The following is a 13,467-nucleotide window of genomic DNA, read 5'->3' as shown; positions in this document are numbered from 1 at the left end:
TAGTGAAAGACAAAGAGTGTCATTATATGATGGTGAAGGGCGCAGTTCAACAAGAAGAGATAACAATTTTAAATATATATACACCCAAGTTAGGTGCACCCAAGTTAGGTGCACCCAGTTTCATAAAGGAAACCTTACTGGGTCTAAACAAATTGATTAATAGCAATACCATAATCACCGGAGATTTCAACACCCCACTTACGGCACAAGACAGGTCCTCCAATCAGAACATTAACAAAAAATAATGGACTTAAATAAAATTATAGAACAATTGGGACTGACTGACATTTACAGAACATTCTACCCCAAATCCAGTGAATATACGTTCTTCTCATCAGCTCACGGGACATACTCTAAGATTGACCATATCCTAGGACACAAAGTAAACCTCAAGAAATTTAAAAAAATAGAAATCATAGAATGTATCTCCTCAGATCACAGTGGAATAAAGGTAGAAATCAACCCTAACAGAAACTCACATTTCTACACAAAAACGTGGAAACTAAACAACATCCTACTAAATGATTACTTCATAAATGAAGAAATCAAGACGGAAATAAAAAAATTCTATGAAGAAAATAACAATGGAGAGACAAGTTATCAAGTCCTCTGGGACACAGCTAAAGCAGTTCTGAGAGGAAAGTTTATCTCTATAAATGCCTATAACCAAAAGTCAAAAAGATCACAAACAGACAATCTAATGAAATGACTCAAAGAGCTGGAAAAAGAAGAACAGACCAGCCCCAAACCCAGTAGAAGGAGTGAAATCAACAAGATCAAATCAGAACTAAATGAAATTGAAAACAGGGAAGCTATTCAGGAGATCAACAAAACAAAAAGGTGGTTCTTTGAAAAAATAAACAAAATTGACACGCCACTGGCTAAGCTAACGAAAAGCAGAAAACAGAAATCTCTAATAAACTCCATCAAGAACAAAAAACTAGATATCACAACTGATCCCGAAGAGACAAGATATAATTTATGAGTACTACAAAAATATTTATTCACACAAACTGGAAAATGTGGAGGAAATGGACAAATTTCTAGAAACACACAGCCTCCCTAGGCTCAATCAGGAAGAAATAGATTCCCTGAACAGACCAATCTCGACAGCTGAAATAGAAACAGCAGTTAAAAATCTCCCTAAAAAGAAAAGTCCTGGTCCAGGTGGCTTCACACCCAAATTTTACCACACTTACAAAGAAGAACTACTACCTATCTTACAGAAACTATTTAACAACATCGAGAAGAATGGAAACCTCCCTGACACCTTTTATGAAGCGAATATTACTCTGATACCAAAACCAGGAAAGGATGCAACAAAAAAAGAAAACTACAGACCAATATCCCTAATGAATATAGATGCAAAAATTTTCAACAAAATCTTAGCTAACCGAATCCAGACGCTCATCAAAAAAATAATCCATCATGACCAAGTGGGCTTCATCCCAGGGATGCAGGATGGTTCAGCATACGTAAATCTATAAATGCAATTCACCACATAAACAGAAGCAAAAACAAAGACCACATGATTCTCTCAATAGATGCACAAAAAGCTTTTGACAAAATTCAACACCCTTTCATGATAAGAACACTTAAGAAAATCGGCATAGAAGGGACATACCTAAAAATGATACAAGCCATATATGACAGACCCATAGTCAACATGATAGTCAGGAAAAACTGAAAGCATTCTCACTTAGAACTGGAACCAGACAAGGCTGCCCACTATATCCACTTCTATTCAACATAGTGTTTGAAGTCCTGGCTACAGCAATCAGACAGGAAAGTGGAATTAAAGGTATCTAAATAGGGGCAGAAGTGATCAAATGTTCACTCTTTGCTGATGATATGATATTATATTTAGAAAACCCCAAAGAATCAACCAAGAAACTTTTGGAAATGATAAATGAATTTAGTAAAGTCTCAGGATACAAAATCAATACACAGAAATTTGAGGCATTCATATACACCAACAACAATCAAATTGAGAACCAAATTAAAGACTCAATACCCTTCACAATAGTAACAAAGAAATTAAAGTAACTAGGAATATACTTAACCAAGGAGGTAAAAGACCTCTACAGGGAGAACTATGAAACACTGAGGAAGGAAATAGCAGAGGATGTAAACAGATGGAAATCCATTCCATGCTCATGGATCGGCAGACTCAACATCATTAAAATGACTATACTACCCAAACTGATCTACATATTTAACGTAATATCTATTAAAGTCCCATCAGCATTCTTCACAGATATAGAGAAAATAATTTTACGCTTTGTATGGAACCAAAAAAGACCCCGAATATCAAGAGCAATTCTAGGCAACAAAAACAAAATGGGAGGTATTAATATGCCAGATATCAAACTATACTACAAAGCTGTAGTAATTAAAACAATCTGGTATTGGAACAAAAATAGGATTATTGACCAGTGGAACAGATGTGAGAATCCTGATATAAAACCATCCTCATATAGCTATCTAATCTTTGACAAAGCAGACAAAAACATACGCAGGGGAAAAGAATCCCTTTTCAATACATGGTGCTGGGAAAACTGGATAGCCACTTGTAAAAGGATAAAGCAGGACTCACACCTTTCACCTCTCACAAAAATCAACTCACGCTGGATAACAGATTAAACCTAAGGTATAAAACTATTAGAATTCTAGAGGAAAATGTTGGAAACACTCTCCTAGAAATCGGCCTGGGCAAAGAGTGTCTGAAGAAGTCCCCAAAGGCAATCAAAGCAGCAATAAAAATAAATAAATGGGACATGATAAAACTAGAAAGCTTCTGCACAGCGAAAGAATCAGTCATGAAAGTAAACAGACAACCTACAGAATGGGAGAAAATTTTTGCGTCCTACGTATTCGATAAAGGGCTAATAATTAGAATATATGTAGAACTTACGATAATCAGTAAGAAAAAATCAAATAACCCTATTAAAAAGTGGGCAAAGGACTTGAACAGAAACTTTTCTAAAGCAGACAGAAGAATGGCCAACAAACATATGAAAAAATACTCATCATCTCTAATCATCAGGGAAATGCAAATCAAAACCACAATGAGATATCACTTAACTCCAGTGAGAATGGCCTTTATCAAAAAGTCTCCAGATAACAAATGCTGGCGTGGATGTGGAGAGAGAGGAGCACTCCTACACTGCTGGTGGGACTGCAAACTAGTTCAACCTCTGTGGAAAGCAATATGGATTTACCTTAAAGTGATACAAGTGAATCTACCATTTGATCCAGCAATCCCATTGCTGGGCATCTACCCAAAAGATCCAATGACCCTCTACAAAAAAGACACCTGCACTCGAATGTTTATAGCAGCACAATTCATAATTGCTAGGCTGTGGAAACAGCCCAAGTGCCCATCAATCCAAGAATGGATTAATAAAATGTGGTATATGTATACCATGGAGTACTATTCAGCTCTAAGAAACAATGGTGATATAGCACATCTTAATATTTTCCTGGTTAGAGCTGGAACCCATACTACTAAGTGAAGTATCCCAAGAATGGAAAAACAAGAACCACATATACTCACCAGCAAACTGGTATTAACTGAGTAGCACCTAAGGGGACACATAGGTACTACAGTAATAGGGTATTGGGGCGGGGGGAGGGGAGAGGGGGGCGGGTGTATACATACATAATGAGTGACATGTGCACCATCTGAGGGATGGTCATGCTGGAAACTCAGACTTGTGAGGGGAGAGGGGAAAGGGCATTTATTGAAACCTTAAAATCTGTACCCCCATAATATGCTGAAATAAAAAAAAAAAGGCTAATATATTCATGTGTTTGTAGCTACTATAGCCTTAGGGTCAAAGAACATGAAGACTTCCTGAGTCATAGTATAACTTAAAATCAAGATATCCTAAACATGGAAACCCTGTGCCACTAGTTGTCTGCCATCATTGTAAAAAGTCAGGCGATCAGAATAAAATTGTTCTCTCTTGCACCAGTCATTTAACTCAGACCCCTAATGAACTTACCCCTTTAGGCCCAGACTATTTTCCCATTAGACAGAATCCTCAAGGGCTTGACTCTTGATACAACAATCAACACTAACGAGGTTCTGAGGGATTCTCTATAAGTTACTTCCCATAATACTTGTAAACAAAAATGAGGAAACAAAGATCAAAATTAATGTGGAGTGCTGTACAGTGTGGTGGCACCAGGGTCACTTTATTCACTGTAAACCCCACCCTAATAAACCAAAATGTCCTGTGGAGTAAAGAAAATATTTTTGAAAGTTTCAAGTCAAGTTCAAAGGCTCCCCATGTCTGAGCCAGTTGAAATAGTGCTTGGACTATTCTGAGAAAAGCATTCCTTTCTACTCTGAACCACTTAGTAAATTTACTGGGATGAGAATTGGTTTCTAAATTTAGAAAACATACAGCGTTCTCTTCAAAGGGAGAAATAATCTTAGAATTTCCTGACTCTCCTACATCTGAACTGCTCTGTTACCTTTAAGCAGAAATTCATAATATTGAAACATATACAACCCCTGAACTTTCTGAAGTACCCAAATTTGTTTATGCTTCTTCCTCAGCTCACATAGGGAAAATTGAAAATGTTGAACTGGTAAAATTCCAAATACACTATCCTAAACCATGGTCTAAATACCTCAAAAAATGTGAGGCAATTCAAGGATCTTCACCAATTAAACACAACAATAAAACAAAGACTTATAATTCCTTGCACTAGTAACTGTAACACTCCAATCCTCCCTGTGGAATAACCAAATAGATGATGTTGAAGAGTTAAGACTTTTATGCAATAAATAAAATTGTAATACCAAGACTCCCTGTGTTTCCAAATGTTAGCACTTTGTTTTGAATGTGCCTACAGAATCTAAATTGTTCACAGTTGTGGATCTCTACTCTGATGTCTTTGGTATGCCAGTTAACAAGAAGAGATAATACTTGTCTGCTTCTACTTGGAAAAATCAACAATACACCTGGGCTGTGATGCCAGAGGGTTTCACTGAAGCCCCATTTTATTTCTCTCAAGCATTACATCAAGACCTGTCAACTTTACAATCTCCTAGAAATTCCACTTTTATTCAATATGTCAATGATTTGATGTTATGTTCTCCTACTGAAGAAGACTTTGAAATAGATCCAATTGATCTTTTATAGCAGCTGGCTTACAAGGACCACAGGCCTCTGTGAAAAAACTTCTGTTTTCTAGAGAAAAATTCTATAAATTAAAACATAATCTTACTGCAAAGAAACCTTGCTCTCACCTGAAATAGAAAAGAAATTCCAAGGTTTCCCTATACCCACACCTAAGAGACAATTTAGAGGTTTCCTGGGACTTGTCAGAGACTGTAGGTCTTGGGTCCCGACTTTTTATTTGCTGGCATCTCACTTATGTGAATTTACAAAAAACTCTGTCCCAGGGCCTGTGTTATGGGAAGATAGTCATGAACAACTGTTCAATCAAAAACAACGACGACAACAACAACAAAACAAAACCCTGACGTCACAACAACCTTCCAGCTTTAGGGCTTACAAAAGTCTTTTGTTGTACTTTTTCGCCAATGTGATAATCAGGCTTTGGGAATCCTTACTCAAAAACATGAAGGAAGACATAGCATCATTGCTTATCATAACTTTCAATCGGATCCAGGGGCCAAAACATATCCAAATTGTTTAAAAACAGTGTCAGCAACAGCTAAATTGGTAGAAACTTTATCTCAACTAGTATTAACAAATGGACTTTAATTTCAAGTTCCACATGCTATCAAAAAATTAATAAATTCTTATTAGACCCAACATTTTTCAGCAAGCAGAATAATGACATGTGACAAAATTGATCTCCTGTCACCTTCTATTCTCCATCTCAATGGCTGTAATCTGCTTAAATTTGCCATTTTACTGCCTCTGCCTGAGGATGGCAAAGAATGTGGTATCACAACTGCTGATGCCTCACATTTACTTACAGGAAACTGCTTTAGAGAATCCCAAATTGATACTTTTTTAAATGGGTCTTATGCCAAAAATACAGAAGGAAATACCAAGCAGGATGCATTAATTATTCAGTGTGAATTAATAAAAAAAGGGAATTCTTCCAAATTTCTATCAGTACAAACTGCAGAGTTATAAACTCTCATTAGAGCCTGTAATATAGCTAAAGACAAATCAGTTAATTATACAGACAGTAGATATGCTCTTGGAGTATTCCATGATCTTGACATGGTATGAAAATGATTAGGGGTTCTCGTATCTAGTTGGACCCCCAATAAAAATGGATCCCAAATGGTGAACTTCTTGATGCTATTCTGCTATCTGCACAGTGTGTTATTATTAAAATTGAAGCTCATTCTCTTAGAATTGAACCTGAATACCAATGGAGTGTATTAGCAGACTTCTGTGCCAAGTCAGCTATCACTGAAATTATTAAAATGCACAATTTGAATGAAATATATAAAATTACTTATGAGAATTTGAATGATCTCTATAAATTATTTATGAAAACTTATTGAACTAACAATGTTACATACCTGAATTGGAACAAAAATAATTGGTATCTAAAAGAATACATGTAATTTTGAGGTTATAGTCGTGAATTCTTTGCCAGGACTAATGTCCAGAAGTTTTCACTTGGTTTTCTTCTAATATTTTTATAGTTTCAGGTCTTACACTTAAGTCTCTAATTCTTCCTAAACTGCTTTTTGAATATAATGAAAGATAGAGGTCCAGTTTTGTTCTTCTGCATATGGCAATCCATATTTTCCCAGCACCATTTATTGGAAAGGATGTCCTTTCCCCTGTGTATGTTTTTGTTGACTTTGTGAAATACCAGTTGGCTGTAGACATATGGTTTACTTCTAGGTTCTCTGTTCTGGTCCCTTGATCTATGTGTCTATTTTTATACTAGCACAAGCAACAACAATGAAAATAGGCAAATGAAACTTAAACTAAAGAGTTTCTGTACAGCAAAAGAAAGAAAAACAGTGAACAGACAGCAGAATGGGAGAAAATATTTACATGCTATGAATGTCACAGGGGAATAATTGATATCCATAATTTACAAGGAACTCAAACAACTCAACAAAAAGAACCAAGTATCAACGGTAATAGAGCTGGAACCCATTCTACTAAGTGAAGTATCCCAAGAATGAAAAAATAAGCACCACATGTACTCACTATCCAATTGGTTTTAACTGTTCAACACCTAAGTGCACATATAGGGATGACATTCATTGGGCGTTGGGCAGTTGGGAGAGGGGAGGAAGAGATGGGTATATATGTACATAATGAGTGTGATGTGCACCGTCTAGGGGATGGGCATGCTTGAAGCTCTGACTCGGGGAGGGGGGGCAAAGGTAATCTATATAACCTAAACATTTGTACCCCCATAATATGTTGAAATTAAAAATCAGTGGACAAAGGACATAAATTGACAGTTTTCTAAAGGAGACACACAAATGGCCAACAAACAGCTGAAAAATGCTCCACATCACTAAATCATCAGAAAACTACAGATTCAAACCCCAATTAGATATCATCTTATATCAGTAAGAATGGTTATTTAAAAGTAAAAAAGTAAAAAACTATAAAAAAGTAAATAAATAAATAAATAAAAAGAAAAAAACAATTTAGCAAGGATGTAAAGAAAAGGGAATTCTTCTACATTGTTAGTTGGAATGTAAATTAGTACAACTTCTATAGAAAATGCTATGGAGATTTCTCAAAGAACTAAAAATAAAATTACAATTTTACCTAAGAATCTTACTACTGCATATCTACCCTAAGGAAAATAAACCATTATATCAAAAAGATATCTTCATTCATATGTTATTCATATAACAGTAATTACAAATGAACCTCTCCTTGTCTTCTAAACTCAATCATACGAAGAACTCTGGGTTGTTTTCTTTTGTAAGAGACCTTTTTCAGAGTCTGTAAATTATAAAAATCACCTGTTAATCTTTCAGCAACTCTTGAAAAAAGTCTTAATGACACTTTACATTCTCTTCAACCAGTACAGTCAGAATTAAATATTGTGGCCTCAGTATTAGTCCGAAGTATAAAAGAGTTCTTGATACTTTAACTGCTCAACAGTGAGGATCTTGTGCCCAAATAGATGACAAGTGTTTTTTCTGTATTAACAAATCAGGAATTGTTGCCAAAATTTAAGGATCTTAGAGAACACATGGAATCTTTCCTTAGATAGGGACTACTTCCTGCTGTGATTTATCCAATTGGTTAAATGTTGGCTCCTGGGAATTTTTGCTCTGGAAAAATTTTCAATTTGTGGCCATTATTTTTCTTGTAGTCATAGCATTTAACTCTCTGTTGCATCATATTTTCTCAAGAGTTGTAAATGCTTTCCAGCAGCCACTCACATGTCAAATAGTTGTCATCAGGATCAGACAACTTGACACATCAGCCATGACTATGGGATTGCTAATGGCAGCTCCAACACTCTCAGTCCCAGCACGTTGATAATAACATACCTGACTCTTCATCCCGTATTTAATGACCTAACACGTCTTCCCCCAAGCTCCTCAACCCTAGCCCTTGGATTTGAATTTATCTGTGCAAGGCCAGTTTATGTGTGTACTGTCCTAGAGGATACCATGGTTAGCATGACCCTACTCCTAGTTTACTTTCTATTCTTACTGCCTTGAGATTATTAACAATTTTTAATAAAGAGTCCTGCATTTTTACTTTACCTTGGGCCCCACAAATTATGTAGTCTATCCTGTGCTTTGTAATTTACATTGATATCTAAGCAAAGAGATGTTAGCTGGCTTAAATAGAGGCTTGAAGAAACTCTTGTGCTTTTCTGATGGCCATCTTGTTTTGTCTGCCATCCCCACAAAAATATACTTGAGCTAGCTGGCTGTAAGATAGACACACATGGAGCACAGCCAGGGTTCCCTATTCATACCATCCTTGATCAGCCAGCATCCAGCTGACTTCCAGATGATTAGGCAAGCCTGGCCATTATTAGCAGAACTACTGAGCAGCCCACCCTCACATGACCTAGAAGTTGTGAGCAATAAATACTTTTATTTTATATTGTTATGGTTTTGTGGTTGGTTTTTATGCAGTATTTTGCATAATATTGTTGAGATTCATTTTTACTGATATGCACAAAATGAGTTCATTTATTTATGTGTAGTTGTAGCTATCATTAATTCACTACATATGGCTACATATTAATTTAATTCATTAGTTTACAATTAAACCTCATTAATTATATTTATCCCTTATTTATAGTTTTCTATGTATATTTCATTTACTTCATTGATTTTATTTACTAACAACAGCAAGAAAAGCCTTTTCTGGATAACCTTGACTGTGAATTCTTAGTGCCTGTGAAATTGATAGACTGTAACTAAGAAAACACTCAAGTTTGTTGTATGCTGCAAATTATTTACTTCAAAAAATTTATGCCAATTTTACTGTCACCAAGAATTCAGAATGTTTCTGTTCTCTTGACAAAATGAGTATTTTCACTCATTGTTGTGAACTAATAGATGAAAAACTGTTATTTTACAGTTGTTTTAATGTGCATTTCTCCGGTTATTAGTAAAAGGTAATATCTTTTCAAATGTTTACTAACCATTCTAATTGAATTACGTTTCTTAAGCTTTTGTTTTATCTTTGGATTTACTTTTATTCATTTATTTTCAGTTCTTTGTTTTCAATCTATGATGCATCTTTGTTTTTCTTTCCTTTATTCTTTCCATTATTAACTCATGGGCATTTTTGTTTACCATTTTATTAACCTGTTATCTGTTCTCTGTGTTACAAATATGCTGCCCAGATTATTGACTGTCTTATTACTACAAAACTTAAATTTTCATATAAGTTATTATATTCGTGTTTAATTTTATGGATTTGGCTTTCCTCTTTTATGTCTCTCACATTTTGAATTTGTAACATAGGAATCCTATAGATAGAATTTTTAAAAATAGTTTTTACACTTAAGATACAAATTCAGTGCTTTCAGTTTCTTTACTTAACAACTGTGTTGCATTTTACAAGTCTTTCCAGTGCTAGTTTTATTGTTTACAGTTGCTTCATTTTATTGTCTGTTATATTCTAAATTTGTATGCTGTCCCAGATATTGCTTATTTAGAATTTTCAGATTATTCCTTCAGATAGAATACATGGATTACATGCTTTGTCACTCTGTGCCTATTTTCAAATATCCCTTATGTTCTCATAATTAAATAATATCTTAGTGATGTGTAGAATTTGTGAGTCCTTTTTAATGCTTTTAAAGTTCTATATAGTTTATCTTAAATGCTTTTTATAGTACATGATTTTTTGTTCTTGCATTTATGCATGTTTGTGTGTGTGTATGTGTGTGTCATAGGGGTGTTTCATTAATCCTCCCTGATATGTCATTAGTCCTTCATTTCTTTCAAGAGATTATTTCCTTTATCATTTTATTTATTCATTCTTTTTTCTTCTTTATTTTATTTTTATAGATGCATAATATTAGAATAGTTGCACATATTTATAAGGTACCGGTGATATTTTGATATAGGCATACAATGTGTAATGATCAAATTGGGTAATTGGGATATTCATCACCTATAATAGTTTTCACTTCTTTGTGTTGAGAACATTCCAAATTTACTCTTCTAGTTTTTTTGAAATATACAATAAATTATTGTTAACTGTAATCACCCTAATGTGTTAGCATAGAGCTAAATCATTAGTAAAGTCGTGGACGACACACTGTTGTTTTAAGCCAGTAAAGTTTTAAGCCAGTTTTGGAGTTGTTTGTACCAGAGTATAACTTCATGAAAACTACTTAATGCAACCAATCTATTGCTATATGTTAGCAAATATTAACTAAGGTGTTTATGCCATGAAATTATTGACAGTTGAATTTAAAAGAAAACTGTGGTTGAAATATGGAAGCCCTGGCTAATTCCAAAAATAACTCTGTGTTTGTCAGTTGGTCATTTTGAATTCATTAAAGCATCCATACTGTTTCTGGGTTATACAGGTTATTATTTTTCTTATGTTAAAATATGCACATATGCTATCAGAATGCAGCCAAATAATGAAGAGGTAAGTCTATTTAGGTTTTGGATATTTTTGCTTGAAAAATGAAAGTAAATTTTGTGAAATTTTATTGTTCCAAGTTATTTTTATTAATGATATAATTACAATAAGCTTTCATTATTTTGATTGAACTAGGTCATTTTTACACCCACGTTTCCTCGTGTATTTATACAACAAATCGGGAGCAATGTATCCAGATTCTTCATTTACAAAAGTAAGTTTTAGTTTCTGCCAAATTTTACATTTTTATGTGGTTAAGGTACCACCGTTAGAGAGCAAATTAATGTCTCATAGTCCACAGAATTATTGAGCAAACAGATCACAAACCGAAATGTAATGTGGCAATCACTATTGAAAGCACATTGACTGGAACAACTACTTTTTAAGTCTTAACTCAGGTATCACGTATCCAGAAAGGACATCTAAACTATTTTAATGTATTAGTAAAAATGTGAGGGATAAAAAGTGGGTGAAGGAGCTAAGACATGCTGAGAAGTTTCAATTGACATTATCAGAGGACCTAAGCAGTAAAGAAATTACTTTCTAGAAAGACCTTAGGGAACTGGTGAGATCATTTAGCACAAGCAGATTGTGTATGGAATGTGAATAGGGTCACGTGCAAAACATCAGACTTGGAATTGTCTTCAAAAGGCAGGTAGGAGTCAAGAAATTTTTTTAATTATGTGGGAAAGTTAATTTTACCCTGTAAGATATTAATAAATATTGATATATTTAAATATATTTATAAATATATATTTATTAATATCTAATAAATATTTTGGCAGAGCACATGATTGAGAAGAGACAAATGCCAATGATTGATCGGATTTTATCGCTATATTGAAATTGAGAAATAATAGAATTAAAAATATAGTAATTAGTAAAGGATTTGCCCTCCCTACCATGTTACAAATAGAAAGCAGAAAAACATGTGAGGCAGCTGTTCTGAGACATCTGACAATAGGCAGATAAAGAATTTTGTCCCTGAGAGAAAGAAAGCACAGAAAATGAGTTTCCCATTAACTTTGGGCTCTCAGATTGGGCATAATGTCTGGACCATAGCTTAGGGGGATAGATCCAAGTAGAACTCTAAGAGTTTGGAGTCTAGGACTGCTGGAGCATTTGTAACTTCCATGACATAGTACCAGAGATGAAGGGGGCTCTCACTCTCAGATCTGTTTTCTCTGTGTTTTTCCTTCTCTGCTTGACTATAAATAAGGCTGCACATTTGCTGGGCAGGACTCTACTGAAGGGTTTTGAGTAAAAAGGAGATACTAAAGGTCTTTCATTGTTTAGAGATGTTGGATTTTCAGCCAATGCATTGGCCAGTGACCTTGGTATTCAGGTAAGGCATTCAGTGAAGACCTCAAAGGCAAATCCTTGGAGAAAGGATCAAGGTCTGGAGAAAGGGCTACTCTTAGAACTTTGCACTTTTATTCCATTGCCTGAACGCCAACATTGAGAGGATCAAGGAGATAGCTTTGGACTACAGAATGCAATACTATATAAGAAAAAAATAGTAGAGGAAGAAAATAATTCAGAGAAGGACAGACATTAATGATATATTAAAAAGTAAAAGAAGAGACAAAAAAAAGCAAAATTTAGTTCTTTAAAAGAACTAATAAAATTCATAACCCCCAGTAAGTCTTATCTACAACAAAAACAGAAAATCCTGTCAATATTAGGGATAAAAGGCAATGTTATTAGTCACATAGAAAATAAAATGATAATTTAGAATATTATGAACTCTTTATGCCAATGAATTTGTTAATTTAGATTAAGTGGATTATTTGGAAAGGCAATTTATCAAAATTGAGAGAAGGAAACAAATAAACAATTTCAATCACTTGATATCTATTTAAAAATTGAATTCCTAAACAACCACTTGACCACAAAGAAACACCAGGTTTAGGTATCCTCACACCAACTGGTTCAATATATTAGGATGAAAGGAGCACCTCATCTGTTAAGAGATGTCTTGGTTATTGCAGTGTTTGACTATTAAAAATAATCTTTTTATGATCATTCATGTACAGTGTGAATATAAACTTTTACTTCCATGGAATACATGCCAGGAATGTGATTGGCAGGTCATAAGTAAATCTATATTTACTTTTTAAAGAAAAATACCAAGTCATTTTTCAGAGCATTTGTATTATACCACTTTGTATTCTCACCAGCAATATATGAGAGGTACAGATTTTCTGCATCCTTGCCACCATTTGTTGTTATCACTATATAAAAACAATTATCCTAGCCATCCTTATAGTTATGTAGTGACATCTCATGTGGTTTTTTTTCAACAATTTAGCAAAGTGGTTTTTTTTATTTTTTTATTTCAAATTATTATGGTATATGTGATTTTTTAAATTTCAGCATATTATGGGGGTACAAATGTTAAGATTACGTA

The 13,467-nt window shown here is 34.3% G+C and overlaps 1 protein-coding gene across 1 annotated transcript in view; it reads left to right on the top strand.

Annotated features, from left to right (window-relative positions):
- Positions 1-13,467, top strand: part of LOC142864096 (A disintegrin and metallopeptidase domain 3-like) — a 119,042-nt gene that overhangs the window by 11,307 nt on the left and 94,268 nt on the right. The window contains exon 4 of the mRNA XM_075997195.1: positions 11,193-11,271. Within this exon, the coding sequence (XP_075853310.1) occupies positions 11,193-11,271 (79 nt within the window). The remainder of the gene's footprint in view (positions 1-11,192; positions 11,272-13,467) is intronic.

Source organism: Microcebus murinus, chromosome 24 (genome assembly GCF_040939455.1).
Source record: "Microcebus murinus isolate Inina chromosome 24, M.murinus_Inina_mat1.0, whole genome shotgun sequence".
Taxonomy (NCBI): Eukaryota; Metazoa; Chordata; class Mammalia; order Primates; family Cheirogaleidae; genus Microcebus; species Microcebus murinus.
The sequence above is the reverse complement of the archived record's forward strand: the minus strand, read 5'-3'. Positions and strand labels throughout refer to the sequence as shown.